The 15,897-nt window shown below is 45.7% G+C and overlaps 1 protein-coding gene across 1 annotated transcript; it reads left to right on the top strand.

Moving 5' to 3' along the window:
• The first annotated feature begins 1,249 nt into the window (after positions 1-1,249).
• Positions 1,250-3,153, top strand: LOC125552895 (homeobox-leucine zipper protein HOX13-like). Its single transcript, XM_048716611.1, has 3 exons — positions 1,250-1,556; positions 1,881-2,278; positions 2,378-3,153. The coding sequence occupies exons 1-3, from the start codon at positions 1,505-1,507 to the stop codon at positions 2,882-2,884; spliced, it is 957 nt and encodes a 318-aa protein (XP_048572568.1). The 5' UTR covers positions 1,250-1,504; the 3' UTR covers positions 2,885-3,153.
• The last annotated feature ends 12,744 nt before the right edge of the window (positions 3,154-15,897 follow it).

Raw genomic sequence — 15,897 nt, forward strand, 5'->3', positions numbered from 1 at the left:
CTGTAATTCCTTTTTCTTGCCATGGGTGTCAAACACTTCTGGTCGCTAATTATTACTCTACTTTGGAGTATAGTTTTATAATAATCTCTCTATACAAATGTAATACGGAGTACAAATGATTCTTTTAAGAATATCCTATAAGATTCAATCTTGTGAATCAAATGACTACCATAAAGAAATCTTGATCTTCAAAAAACCGTTTAAACCAAAGATGCACTTAGGGCGTCTCCAACACCGACCCCCAAACCTCCCACAAGCATTCAGTATGAGCTGCTCGAACTCTGCCAGCCATCCAACGGTGTCCGGCATCCTATGTTGTCTGCTCCCGTTTCTATAAACTTAGTCAAACTTTACAAAGTTTGACTTTGACCAAATCTTATATGTAGACTAAAAATAAACAAAGGGAGTACTTATTTCATTCAAGAGAATTAGATGTGATTTTTCTTTTGAGGTTTGAATCATTAGGGATTGTCACAGTAGAAGTTGTTTAACTTGCTTGAGTCAGATCGTTAGGATTTATCTTCGGGATTGTCAAAATGTTAGATAAGTCAAATGTATGACTGGATTTGAGTTTGTTTGATTGCATCTCAGGAAAAAAATCAAGACTTTGGAGTCGATGTATGAAATGTAACACAAATGATTTCTTAGAAAAAAAATCTTATAGGATTTAATTATACGAATCAAGTGATCAACATAGAAAAATAATCTTTTTTTTAATTGTTTGGATTGCTTGCCCATGTGTCACATGATGAAAAAAAATCCTTTTAATCAACAGTCTTGCTAAGTATCAGTCGAGCGAGACTTCGTTAAATCTCAGACTCTCAGTCGATGCTATATCCGTGAGATCTTATATATTAAGATCCATGTAAAATTTTATTTTCAGTTTTTTTTCTTTTGTATGTTTTATTTGACTGAAACTTGATTAAATCTTAGTGGATTAAAACCTAGCCACCCCTTTAATCAAAGAGGCCTGTAGAGGATTACTGCGGTTTTATTTCGTTGTGCTCTAGGGATTCCACGTATGGAAGACTCTGTGACAATTGCCATGGACAACGTGCGCCGTAAATGTAAAAATGGTGTAAGGAGATGAATTGATCTGGACGCACCGAATAGCCGGGCCAAGCTGTCGACACCAAGTGCCAACACATGAATGATACAAAAACCTCTGCCACATGATATCTCGGCGCTGTCCAACCAGAGCGCCCTGCCAGGCTAGCTCCCCGCTTTTATTTATACGCCATCCCATGGGCTCTTGCATCAGTTGATTGCTGCTGCAGCGAGTGACCTCACCCCTGCCCACCTCCCCTCTCCTCCGTCCGTCCGTCCTTCCTCGCCCCCATCCAGATCGTCTCTGCGATCACGACACCCGGAGCAGCGCAGAGGCCATTGGCCGCCGCGAAACAGAAGCAGTGCGCTCTGCAGCTCCTCTATCCCCCACACAGATCATAACTAGAACAGTTCCCATTTCCAGTTTGGAACCGCCTCTCTCCTCCTCGAGCTGCGGATGAAGCGGCAGATCAAGAGGCCGACCCGCAGCCAAGAATCGCCAGAGCCAGGTATGACAGCTGAGATCTCCCTCTGTTTTTGGTGTACTTGCTGCTAGCTTGATGTTTGTGTGTACCATCATCGCTTTTGAGCTTAAATTTTAGTAGCGCAAAGTGTGTGCCCTTTTGACATATATGGAGCTTGCTTGCATCTACCACATATTCCATTTGCGTCGAGCGATCGGAATTGGCATGGGCATTCCTGCTCACCTTGCATTTGGAAGCATTTTGTGATCTAGGCAATTGTGGAACACAAGTAGTGATTCCTAAGGATCATGTGTGTGTGAGGACTAGGGAGAGATAAACACGAAAGCTAACCATGCTGGCATGCTGCAGGGGAGAAGCTGGCGTTCGCTGAGAAGGAGAACCTGCTGGCGGCGTACATGGAGCACGACGAGCCCGAGCTGGAGGAGGCCGACGAGGAGGAGGAGGAGGAGGAGCGCGCCATGTCGTGCGGGCTGGGCGGCAAGAAGCGGCGGCTGGCGCTGGAGCAGGTGCGCGCGCTGGAGCGCAGCTTCGAGACGGACAACAAGCTGGACCCGGAGCGCAAGGCCCGCATCGCCCGCGACCTCGGCCTGCACCCGCGCCAGGTCGCCGTCTGGTTCCAGAACCGCCGCGCCCGCTGGAAGACAAAGCAGCTCGAGCGCGACTTCAACGCGCTCCGCGCCCGCCACGACGCGCTCCGCGCCGACTGCGACGCGCTCCGCCGCGACAAGGACGCCCTCGCCGCCGAGGTACGTGCTGCCCCATTGCTGCCGCTGGTGCTGCCTGTTTGCCACGCGCGGCCACGTCGCTTGGTGGTTACTTATCTGTGTTCTGTGTCACGCGTTCAGATACATGAGCTGAGGGAGAAGCTGTCCACCAAGCCGGAGACGTCGGTGAAGGCGGAGGCCGCCGGCAATGCCGACGCCGCGGAGGAGCGCCTGCAGCAGGCGACGATGATCGGCGCGGCGGTCTGCAAGGACGGATCCTCGGACAGCGACTCGAGCGCGGTGTTCAACGACGAGGCGTCGCCGTACTCCGGCGCGGTCTTCGAGCAGCAGGGCTTCATGGGGTTCGGCGCGTCGTTCCTGGACTCGGCGTCGGCGGCCGCGGCCACCGCGGGCGGCGGCTGCTCGTCCCTGCCCATGCTGGAGCCCAAATGGCCCGGCGCGTACCCGTACGACGCGGGCAGGTCCGGCGGCTACGGGTTCACGGAGGAATGGCTGGCCGGCTCGGACGCGATCGGCAACGACGGCAGCGCGGCCTTCTTCTCCGAGGAGCACGTCTCCAACCTCAACTTCGGCTGGTGCAGCAGTGGCGCCGAGGGTTTTGATCTCCAGAGTTACTGTAAAAAGTGAGAAGGTGTCACTGTCCATGCAGCGACAGCGCGTACTTACTTTCTACTGGCTAGCGAGCTACCTTAGCCTAGCTAGCGGACGAGAGGGGTAGCAATGGTGGAATTTGATGAGAAGGGTGAATTGCCTGATGGATGGACCTCCCGCCCATGCATGGAGGGAGGAAGTAAATGTTACTAGTACTACAGTACAAAAATAACGGTCTCTAGCTAGGTTTAATCGATGGTGTAAAAAGTTGCAATCCAAGCAGCCGTCCCTACATTCTCCTGGTACCTTGAGTCCTGCCACTGCTAGCTGATCGTAACATTTTGGCGTGTGTCACTTCGTTGCGACAAAATGGTCAGAGTGCACGCCAATGGAGGGACGTACAGGTTTCAGACTGAAACACACTGCTCTGGGATAGGGATTCATGGAGCCGATGAAATACGCAGAAAATACTTTTTCTTGAACCAATTTGTTCTAACTTGCTTCAGGCATGGGTATTGGTGATCCGTCGCCCCGTCCTTGGTACAACTGCCGTCTACGGTAGAATTTCTTCTTCTTCACAAGCGTCTTTTAACAGCGCCATCTGAATTCATCGATTGATTGATTCAATAAATTATACTGGTAGATTGAAAAAAATTATACAAACACGAACAGTAAATACATTTGGTAAAACTGAAAGTTGCATCAATGGTTTCGAAAAGGCCGCATGATAGGAACCAAAGATCCCCAAATGAGCGGCTCAAGATTTTTGGATGGCTACTCTTCAAGGGCAGCCTTAATTCCAAAAGCAACCTCTTCCACAAGAACAACGGTGACGACGCTGCTTGCCCTCGTTGTGATGCTCCAGGTGAAGATGCCGTGCATATTTTCCTTTAGTGCCATTAGAGCAACTCCAATGAGGCAACCAATTTCGTCCGTTGCCGTTTGTTTGGATCGGCGCGGACAAAAAAACCGGTCAAACACGTCGACCCAAACGGACGCGCGTCCGCTTTCGTTCGTCCGTCGACCCATTTGTGGCCCATTTTTGAGCCTGATTTGCGTCGACGCAGACACAAGACGGACGCGCGCGCTCGCCCTCTTTCCTCACCGGTCCCGCTTGTCGGTGGCACTGTGGATTCACACCCTCGCCCGCCTGCTACGTCGCCGACGCCGCCGACCATTTTTTCAGTACATAGATAGTTCTAGCGTACACAGATAAAAGAAAAAGACCACTACTCATCGCTTTCTGACTCCGACTCGGTAATGTCCTCCTCCGACGTCTGAAGGTAGGCGTCAGCAAGCTGCTCGTCTTCAAAATCCCAACCCGACGTTTCTCGTAGCTTCAGTTTCAATTGAGCTGCCTACTTCCGTGAACGCTTGTCCTCCCGATAGGCGGCTCGCTCCCTCCTCCTCGCATCCCTCTCCGATCTCAATTGCTTGTAGAACTGGCGCTCGTCGACGATGTCCTGCGGGAAGCCTCCGCGCCACACCACCAAGGCTTCCACGTCCTTCTCTGCGATGGTGAGGCGACGCTGCCGCCTCCGGTGGACACGACGATCCTCGTCGGTGAAAAGCCGCGGGAGAGGCGCCAGATCCTGCGCCCGCTGGCTCGACACGTTGGGAAAATCCATATCCCGACGAGGCCACAGGAGGCGCCACGCCGCCGCGTCGTGCGCGCGGGCCGCCTCCTCTGCGGTGTCGAAGGTGCCGAGGACGAGACGTTTCTTGCGAAACCAGATCTCGGAGGAGAAGGTGTCGGAGCGGCGCTCGCGAACTCCGCGAAAATCCGAAGCGCCCAGGCGGCGGATCGACATGGTGGCGCAGAGGCGGTGAGAGTGGGCGGCGGACAAAGTGTGGAGGGAGCGCCTTCTTTATAACGAGCGCCGGCCGCGGCGCGCGCGCGAACCTTTCCCGTGCGCTGGAGTGCCAAAACCAGCATGTGCTAGGCCGCTCCCCCCCCCCTCCCCGCGCGCGCGAACCTTTCCCGCGTGCTGGAGCGCCAAAACCAGGGCAACGACATGATCTTAAACGCGCGCAGTCATGAAAAGTCGGCCCGTTGGGCGCACTGCCGACCCAAAACTAAAAAAGAACAGACGGCGGGCGGCCGGCCGACCCAAACGAACAAAAAGCGGACAAAAATGCCGTCCGTTTGGGTCGGCCCGTTGAAATTGCTTTTAGGCGGTTCAGGTTTGGATGGCCCTCAGTCTTCCCACACCCCACTCCATCGACCTCATTTGAGATGTTCGCACTCTAGACGACCTCGACAACAACATCTAGAACTCGCTCGCTATTTCCATCTTATGAACAATTTGGGACTCGTGAAACTCCCGTGTCTTCCCCAAAAGATCGATACCACCGCCACAACCCTTAGAGCAGGTACAATAAAATGACGTAGGCGGGCTATAATATCTTAAATAATATATTTTTACTTAGTTGCCAGAAAGAGAAGAGATGCATGCTACAAACTAACAGCCGGCTCCAATACACGCTTCTAGAGACTTTGTGAAAGAGGAAGATAGACCATGTATCAACAAAGCAGTATTTATTTACATCTAACTATTGTACCTGCCGGATGTAAACTTGACTATAAATGACATGGCAACATTATATAGCCAGCAACTGGCTTTACTTACTCTCTGGATTTGTAGAATTGAGAATGCCTCTAAAAAGGACGCAAGCATGGCATGACGACTGTACCTCTCCTCTCGCGCTAGGGCAAATCTGAAGGCGTTGTGGCAAAGAACACACACCGTTTTGTTTCTGCAAATCAAAGAACACACAACTCGCAAACCAAACAGTTGTATTGATGATTTGTTTTTGTATCGTTACAAAATAAGATCGTGAGCACACAAAAATGAAGTTGGAGAGCCACCAACCAAAAATGAAGTTAACACCACCATCACCGTTTTCATCGCCAAGACATGCCAATCACCGTAAAAATGAGAAATAGACTTAATCATTCAATTCTGTTTGAGGTTTAACATCACGTCAAATTCCCAAAAATATGCGCTTTCCGCGAGCATAAAATGTTAGTATGTCAAAATTTCATGGTGAATTTCCAGATTCAAATATTTTGGGCAGCTTATTAAAATTTGGTGAAATGTGTCTACAATGTTCAACTTTATTTTTAAATATTTGTTCATTTGGGTGAGCACCAAAATATTTATGCCTTCACAAATTTAAACTCTACTCTTGTACATCTTTTTGTTCCTTTTCTTTTGCCAATTCTGCGAGCCGGACGATGGTGAGGTGGTAAGTAGGCATTGCAAAGAAGAACAATTTGAAACTGATGAGACAACCCAACTCATTTCATTCCTTCTGCTAGGTACATTTCATCTCTTTTAGACACCTTCATTAAACAACAAAGATTCTGAGACACGACGATATTCATATTCCCCGTTGTTTATGGTAGGGATCAACAACTTTGCTTCAAAATATCAATATGTGCCATAAGAAATATGTCTACATTTGTTAATCTAATCATGCCAAAGTTGTTGAAGATTCATGGCATGTGCGGCAGCTAAGCGCCCGAGACTACGGGCTGGCTAGCATGTTCCCTCTCCACCAAACAGCTCAGCGATGTAACGTATCCTCTTAAAATATACAAGAAGAACATGAAGTGAGGTAGGAGCAACAACTACCAAACGCGGAGTTAACCAAAGGCAAGCAAAATCAGCCAACGTATACTTCACAGAATAGTTACACAGGAATGTACTCACTCCCTGATATCACTACCAATGTCAAAAAGCGTCTTATATTTTGATATGAATGAAGTAATATTAATGTCAACCTCACTTTCAGGTTAATTTTTTTACTACGGGCGTTTGGACACGTCCGCGGGCGTTTGAGGGATCGGATTTGCCAAGTCTGACTATAAATGCTCTAAAAGTCTTTGCGAGCCTCACATGGCAGAGTTGAAAAAACGAGGTTGATACGAAAAGACAGTCACATCAACTTTAACCTGAAAGAACACCCATAGTAAAAACAATTAACCTGAAAATGAGGTTGACATTCATATTACGCGTCCGCGGATAGTGACTGGTCACCCTTCAAAAAACGCATTCCACATCCGGATACCTCAAATTCATATTATTACACGCAACGTGAAACCTAATCTATGCGGAGCTCGGCCGGTTCCGCTCCCCGCCCGCCCAGCTCCGTCCTGGCCATGTTCGGCGGCCGACTACGCTCCTCAGAGTGTTGGGCCGGTCGCCGGCACGGTAGGTAGGGCATGGGACACGAGCTGGCTCACGGGACTCAAGGCCCTGCCGTCTTCCATGCCCTACTCTTCCTCGTCGGAGACCGGAACCCGAAAGGTGCCGGTCAAATTGATGATGGATTTGTTTGGGGACGAGCCGCCGACATCCACCACGATGCGGTTACGGCTTCCGGACTGATGCACCATACGAGGCGCCGGAGAATGCGACTCCGCTTCGCCGACGTCTGCCGTCGCGAGGGCTGCCGCCGCCTCCCGCGCTCGGTGCCTTGCACGGCGTGCACGCCGTGCCATGGCCTCGTGCGACGATGGTGCGTTCCTAATATCGGCGCGCCACCAGAGGGGTTGTGCGTCCGCCAGCGCGTTTGGACGCCAGGCGGACCGCACGACCTCCCGCGAGCCAGCTACGGCCGGCCTTGCGCCGGATCCATGCCTCGTTTGGGCTGACGCAATGGATTCCCGACAGATGGAGTCCGAGCGCAGCCGTCCACGGGCCTCCTCCCGGGCGCGGTAGAGCGCAAACCGGACGGCTATCTCCTTCTCGGGGCCGCGCGGGATGAGCTCGGAGTCGACGGAACTGGAGGTGAAGGACTCGGATCCGCTACCCGCCATGCCGGAGACGAGCTTGGGTGGCGGATGGGGAGTGAAGGGAGTGGAATGAAGTGGCTAGGGTTTGATCCTGCGAGCGGATGGGGAGGATTTTATGTGGGGTCGAATGGGCCAGCGTGGGCCGAGGCCGACGTGACGGGCGTGCTCGGGCGCGTCCGGACGTCCCATATCCGCTTCATATTTGGGCTCGATATCGGAGGTGCAGGTCAGTCCGAGTGTTTGAGGGCCGTTTGAGGATTTCGTCTGAATCAAAAAATCGTGACCGAACAATAACCGGGTGACCGGCCCGGATGTATGAGACGAGTTTGAGAGGTCCTGCCGTATATGCTCTTACGACTCGGTTAAACAAGTTAAGCAAGGAAAAGGTGAGACAGCTGCCGAACCGGGAAGAAACACGAGAGATGCTTCGTTTCCATTTATGGAAAAGACGAGAAAATTCAACCTTGCAGGTGTCATCTACTACCAGAAACGAAAGAAAATCACGGTTTCAGTTTAAAAATTTGTTTCGGTGGTTTTCAATCGTGTCAAGTCATCTCCATCCAAGGTGACCTGCAACTGATGATGATGCCAATGTTTGGTACGCGTCCTTTTCGATTGTAGGGCACAAGCATCGCAAATATATATAAAAAAGAATCATATTACTACACACCAGTGCTGATACTATCATACGCTGAGACGTCACGAAATAAAGACGAAAGGGACGGACTGCATCGCAGATCCGCTGCGGCGAAATTTCTTTCTCGGAAAGATCCGGCAGGAGCGCTACTTATATTCATTATTACACACCGTTTGATATTTTTTGGTGAAAACCACAGGCCAAACCTCAAGCGGACTACTCGCCTGCTAAATGTGTGCTAGCTTTATGAATGCTCACTGTGATCTTGAGCATGTACTCCCTTCGTTTTAAAACAGATGACTCAATTTTATACTAAATTTAGTATAAAATTAATACAAAGTTGGGTCATTTGTTTTAAAACGGAGGGAGTATTAGTGTATAGCGGCTTCTGCGTTTGAACCGTGTTTATGAAAAACATTGGCAATATTTTTGAAAACAACTTATGACATGGTCGTTATACACATCTATGATGCCACCTAATTTCAACTCCAATTATTATTATTATTTTACGGCAAAAATTTCCGATCTATTCATCAACTATTAAGGTAGTACAAAAACACTAGAAGTAAAAATTGCATCCAGATTCGTAGACCACCTAGCGACGACTACACGCACTAAAACGAGCCAAAGACGCGCCGCCATCATCGTCCTCCTTCATTGGAGTCGGGCAAACCTTCTTGTAGTAGAAAGTCAGGAAGTCAAATATTAATCTCAGCACGATAAACTTAAAAGACAAATCAAGGTGTGAATAGTGCCCCGGTTCTTTTTTTCTTTGGTGGGAAATATTTTTAATATATTCACCAAACATCAGTTAAGTACAAAGAATATCAGAAGTTATACAACCTTGGCCGTAGACCACATTTTTTCTCCTGAAAAGGAGGGTTTTCTACATCACCGCGATGCACACAACCTGTTTTATTATTAAAATTGATGTAAGGCAACGAGACCAAAATCATCCAAAAGATAGAGTACAAGACATAGATAACTACTATAGAACCATTATAAGATATGAAATCAACACCTACAACTAAGTCAACTTCTTCGCAGCAACGCCTTCAAAAAGGAAGGCCAGAACAAGGGTTTTCGCCCCAGACACGAAGCGGTGTTTCAGTCACCATCCTGATGACGGATCTTCCTGGAGTCCTGCTAGCTCGTATTCCACGCCATGCCGAAATGGCGCTAGCAGATGGGTGTAATATCTTACCATCATAAACCTCAAGCACTGGAATGATGACTGTAGGCTGTAGACCACCTAGCGATGACCGTAAGCACTGCAGCGAGCCGAAGATGTGCCGCCATCATCGCCCCCCCCCCCCTCCTTCACAACCATCAGGAAAGTCTTATTGTAGTAGACAGTCGGGAAGTCGTCCTACTAAGGCCCCGAAGAATTAGCGCATGAGAACAGCAACCGTCACCAACTAAGAGAAGGGTAGACCGAAATGATCCAATCCGTAGAAATGAACGTAGACCGGGTTCTTGCGGATCCATCAAAGACAAACAACAAGCAAATCCCGCGATATCCGCCAGAGACACTCCTCCATACACCCTCCGACCACATGAGACGCACCGCCGGGACATGGACTAGGGGGGAGAACCATATTCCATCTTTTGCGAGCCGCTGCCGCCTCGCCTCCCTAAGCAAGACACAAACCTAAAATAAACTAAGAACACCTAAAAATAAAGCAGGAACCCTTCCACCGGCAAGGGCTGGGATCCAGCATGCTTCCTTGGCCCTAAGGCCACAGGAGACGAGGCAGATCGGCGACAGCGCCGATGAGAGGTGGGAAAACCGTAAATGCGTGGGAGTCTCTCATGGAGGAGGAGAAAAACATTTCGATTTGTGGAGTACTTCACATATGGATATGAAAATTTTTGCACTTTTCCACCACCGCAACCTTCTGTACCCGTGAGATCCCATCTGGGGGCCTTTTCCGGCGTCCTGCCGGAGGGGGATTCGATCACGAAGGGCTTCTATATCAACACTATTGCCCTTCCGATGAAGCGTGAGTAGTTTATTACAGACCTACGGGTCCATAGCTAGTAGCTAGATGGCCTTTTCTCTCTCTTTGATTCTCAATACCATGTTCTCCTCGCTGTTCTTGGAGATCTATTCGATGTAATACTCTTTTGCGGTGTGTTTCCGAGATCCGATGAATTGTGGATTTATGATCAGCTTATCTATGAATATTATTTGAATCTCCTCCGAATTCTTATATGCATGATTTGATATCTTTGCAAGTCTCTTCGAACTGTCGATTTGGTTTGGCCAACTAGATTGATTTTTCTTGCAATAGGAGAAGTACTTAGCTTTGGGTTCAATCTTGCGGTGCTTGATCCCAGTGACAGAAGGGGAACCGACACATATTGTATTATTTCCATCGAGGATAACAAGATGGGGTTTTCATCACATTGCTTGAGTTTATCCCGCCACATCATGTCATCTTACTTAATGCGTTACTCTGTTCTTCATGAACTTAATACTCTAGATGCAGGCAGGAGTCGGTCGATGTGTGGAGTAATAATAGTAGATGCAGGCAGGAGTCGGTCTACTTGATACGCACGTGATGCCTCTACTCATGATCATTGCCTTAGATATCGTCATAACATTGCGCTTTTCTATCAATTGCTCGGTAGTAATTTGTTTACCCACCGTAATATTTTCTATTTTGAGAGAAGCCTCTAGTGAAACCTATGGCCCCTGGGTCTATTTTCCATCATATAGTCTTCTACTTTCCATCATATAAGTTTCCAATTTATTATTTTAGTTTCCTATTTACTTTCTTTGCAATCCTTTACTTTCCGTTCCATAAACCAAAAAAACCAAAAATATTACTTTACCGTTTATCCATTTCTATCAGATCTCACTTTGCAAATAACCGTGAAGGGATTGACAACCCCTTTATCGCGTTGGGTGCAAATTGGTGTTTATTTATGCAGGTATTCGGTGACTTGAGCGTTGTCTCCTACTGGATTGATACCTTGGTTCTCAAAACCGAGGGAAATACTTACTCTACTTTGCTCATCACCCTTTCCTCTTCAATGGAAAACCAACGCAAGCTCAAGAAGTAGCACTTGGCACTCCGCATCTTCACACCAGTGCAATCGCCATATCTCATGCTACTCCTTCGTTGCCCTTCCTCCTTTACCATTGTTTAACCTTCACATCGCTTGAAGGTCATTGAGCTGGTCTGCACAGAGGGTGTCACGCCCTAGCTATGGTTGGTGCTCCCTATGTAACTAGGCCAAGGGAAGATGCTGCATGTGGGCTGATTAGTTTAGGGCCACCCTATCGAGCTTGGTGAGGGGACTCTGGTGTGTAGAGTTCGTACCTAGTTGTCCAGAATCGGTCAAGTCGGTGTCCCCATTTTAACGGCGTGAGGCTAACAATGTTGGGATTTTTCGTGTTTTGTATGTTGTTTTGGCACACTCAAAATGTATGTTTTTTCATGTACACCTTGACTTTTTACTACAATAATGTTTAGTGTTTGTTGCGGAGGATGAATTTATGTCATGAACGTGCTTCATTGTAGTTATTTCTGTAAGTTGAACGTGTTACGATCATTTCAAAAAGATCGGTTGCAATCAACGTGAGGTTGCATATCTAGACTTTTCTGTTGCATGTGCATATTTGAATGTTGCGGCATTTTAGATGGTTTTAACAACATCACGGGGGAATATTGTGTTACATATACGTGTTAAAAATGACAAGGGTGAAGCACATGAAGATCCAGCCCTAAATTGGATCAGACGAATGTGTAGGCGGTCTAGCACTTGACCAACACCTAGTGTACTTTGCATTAGTTTTTTCGTTATAGGAAAGCTACGAGCCATCTTATTCCTATATTTTGAGAAAAGTTGTCTTCTTAACCATAGAGCTTTGCCGAGATGTGCCGAGATTTACTTGGTCCTGACCAATGCTAGTGCGAGAAGATGGAGCTACAACCCCAATCTAAGAAAGGAGAAATCACTAATTGAGAAGTACTCATTGCAAAGATCACTTTCACCTTTCCAGGTTGCGACAAGTGGCGCGCTGCATGTGCGCCATTTGTTGCAACCGGGAGTTTTCTCTTCTTTTGTAGATTCGTTTATTCAAAACATTTTATCTCTTAAACCGCGCGTTCAAATCTCGAACCGTTTTCATCGTTGGATTCCTCACGTCGAGATCTTCAAAACTAGATCCCATGTTGATAGGTTTTGACGAAAAAAATATTCAAGGACAAAACCGAACGGAAAAATCAAACCGGGAGCACGGATTTTTTCCCTTTCCGAAAGAGGCATGCCCGTGCCTCTCACAAAATCACAACCGTGCCTCTCGCGGAAAAAAAAGGGAAAACGTGTTTTTTTCGTTTCCGAGGCACGGCCGTGACTCTCGTGAAAGCACAACCGTGACTCTTGCGGAAGCAAAACCGTGACTCCCGCGAAAGGAAAAAAAAACAGAAAACGTGTTTCTTCCTTTCCGAGAGGCACGGCCGTGACTCTCGTGAAAGCACAACCAGTCTTCTCGCAAAAGCAAAACCGTGACTCTCGCGAAAGAAAAAAAAAACAGAAAACATGTTTTTTTTTCGTTTCCGAGAGGCAGGGCCGTGACTCTCGCGAAAGCACATCCGTGCCTCTCGCGGAAGCAAAACCATGACTCTCGCGAAATAAAAGAAACAGAAAATATGTTCTTTTCCGTTTTCGAGAGGCACGGCCGTGACTCTCACAAAAGCAAAACCGTGTCTCTCATGGAAGCAAAATCATGACTCTCATGAAAGAGAAAAAAATGAAAATGCGTTTTTTCATGCATAATATTTTTTTTATTTTTTTTATTGAAAAGCTAAGGAAGACCGGTGGAAACCAAAACGTCGAAAACCCCCGAAAAAAACCGTTTAAAAAGCCAAAAACGCGTGCGGAAAAAAAATCCAGAGGGAGCGCCCAGAGCGCGACACGTGGCGAATGGCAGAGAGCTCGCCAAGTGGTGCTGATCGTTGCGAGGCACCCGAAGGAGCACTCATTAACTAGTTGTAGTCCTATGTGCCGCCCAATGCAAGTCTTACTTGGGTTCGCCTCCAGGGAGGAGGTTTTGGGCTGGCTAGTAGCAATGGCTCGCCTGCCGAGGTCATGTTACTTTCTTTTTTCTTTTTTTCTATTTTCTTTACTTTTCATATTTAGAAATATTATCAATGTATATTACAAAAAAAGTTTACATAATTTTTAGAAAAATCTTGCATCTGAAAAATGTTATAGTTATTATCAATCATGATTCATAAAAAATCTTTTACCATTCAAAAAAAATGTTCTAACGTGTATTTAAAAACATATATTACAAAAATGTTAATCAGCTATTTCAAAAATGTTAACAGTGTGTAAAAAATATTTTTATGATATACGAAAATGTAAAATGCGTATGAAACTGCACACATGTGTTGAAAAAAACCCGAAGAAAAGAAAACCAAAGGAAAACAAAAACAAAAACATAAAACGAAATATGAAGAAAAACATAAAAAAATGGATAAAACCATGAAATAAATTAATATAAATCCAAACAAGAAACAAAGGAAAGAAAAAAGCTCGCGACCGGGAGAAAGCTAATGTAGCCAATGACACCGTACGAGCGAAAAACTCTTGAATACGCGAAAATGGGCCGGTCTGGTACTGTAGTGCGTGTATGTGAGCCCTATTATAACTCAGTACAGGTGATACGTAACGGCAAATTCTATTTGGCACTGCAGGCGCCCATTAACGGGCAAATCCTAAACGGCGCCCGCTGCGCCCGTTTCTTCAGGTTTCGCAAACGGGCGCACACCCCTCCGCCTCGCTGGGCCGGCCCGTTCTACTTTTTTTTTTGTTAAAACGCAAAAATTGAGCGGTGGCGTGATTCGAAACATGGTCGCCAGGTTTGTCGTACGCTAGGGTGAACCAACTAGCCACCACTACCATATGTGTTCGGTAACTGCTTTTTCCTTCATTTGTTCTTTCCTTTTCCTTTTTTTAGCAACAGTTCTCTTCGTTTTATTCTTCTTCTTTTTATTTTTTATTTTTCTCGGAACAGTTTTTGATTGGTTCTTTTTTCTTTTAACTAAATGCGTGAATATTTTTTGAAATTCATGAACTACTTTTCAAAAGTGGTGAACTTTTTAATTTTTTTGTTTTCAAAAATGCGTGAACGTATTTTATAATATTTGATGAACGTTTTTCAAATTTAGTGAACTTTTTTCAAATTTGATGAACTTTTCTCAAACTTGATGCATTTTTTTCGAAATTGATGAACTATTTTTCATATTTGATGAACTTTTTTCCAAGTCGATGAATTTTTTTCGAAGTTGATGAACTCTTTTTCATATTTGATGAACTTTTTTCAAAGTCGATGAACTTTTCTGTAACTCGATGAACTTTTTTCGAAGTTGATGAACTGTTTTCCAAATTTGATGAACTTTTTTCAAAATCGATGAATTTTTTGTTAACTTGACGAACTTTTTCATTTTGATGAACTTTTTCCAAATTTGATGAACTTTTCTCAAATTTGATGCACTTTTTTTGAAATTGATGAACTATTTTTTCATATTTGATGAACTTTTTTCAAAGTCGATGAACTTTTTTGTAACTTGATGAACTTTTTTCGAAGTTGATGAACTGTTTTTATATTTGATGAACTTTTTTCAAAGTCGATGAAATTTTTGGTAACTCGATGAACTTTTTCATTTTTATGTACTTTTTTCAAATTTGATGAACTTTTTCATGATTTTTTTCAAATTCGACCACCGATATTTTTTTCCAAAAGAGTTCATGAACATTTTTTAAAAACGATGAACTCCTTTTCAAATTCATGAACTGTTTCCCAAATAAGTGTACTTTTTAATTTTTAATGACTTTTGTATTTTTGAACTTCTTTGAATACATTAACTTTTTCGTATTTGTGCTTTTTATTTTAATACATGATCTTTTTTTGAATATGTGAACTTTAAATTTTTTGTTTACATTGAAAAACACATTTGCTAGAAATGTTTTGAAATAATTCAAAAATCAAGGCGCTACAGTAAATGATATACCTTTTTTTTGAGAAACCAGTAAACGATATAATTCTGCTATTAAAATGTTTGTCCTGTATTTAGTCGCCAGTATGTAGTTGGCTTTGTGGTTAGCCGTGCTCGAACGTTGTAGTCGCGGCGCGTGTTCAATCCACCAGATCGCAACTTTATTGTTTTTCTTTTGCGCTGCCTGGGAGCGAGCGAACGAAGTGTTGCTGGGCCGGCCCAAGTATCACTACCTTCGAGCGCCAGTAATCAGAAACGGCGCTGAGAGCGCCGGTTAGGAGCTCCCGTTAGCAGCAGCCATCGTGATTTCCAGATTTAAAATGGCGGGCCTCTGTACGGCCTATTGAGCACATATTTCTTCAATTTCATAATTTAAAATAACAGAGACACAAACAGTGGCGGAGCTAGATGCTGATTACGCCTAGGGCTATGCTATGTTGAGTGATAAACTTCAATGATTTTCTATGCTTTGCATGAAGAAATTACAAAGGAAGTTGTTTCTAGGCCTGGGGCTATAGCCCTAGCTGCCCCAGACCTATCTCCGCCACTGGACACAAATAACTCAGATTAAATATGTATAAAAAGTTGATTTAGATAT

Source organism: Triticum urartu, chromosome 4 (genome assembly GCF_003073215.2).
Source record: "Triticum urartu cultivar G1812 chromosome 4, Tu2.1, whole genome shotgun sequence".
NCBI lineage: Eukaryota > Viridiplantae > Streptophyta > Magnoliopsida > Poales > Poaceae > Triticum > Triticum urartu.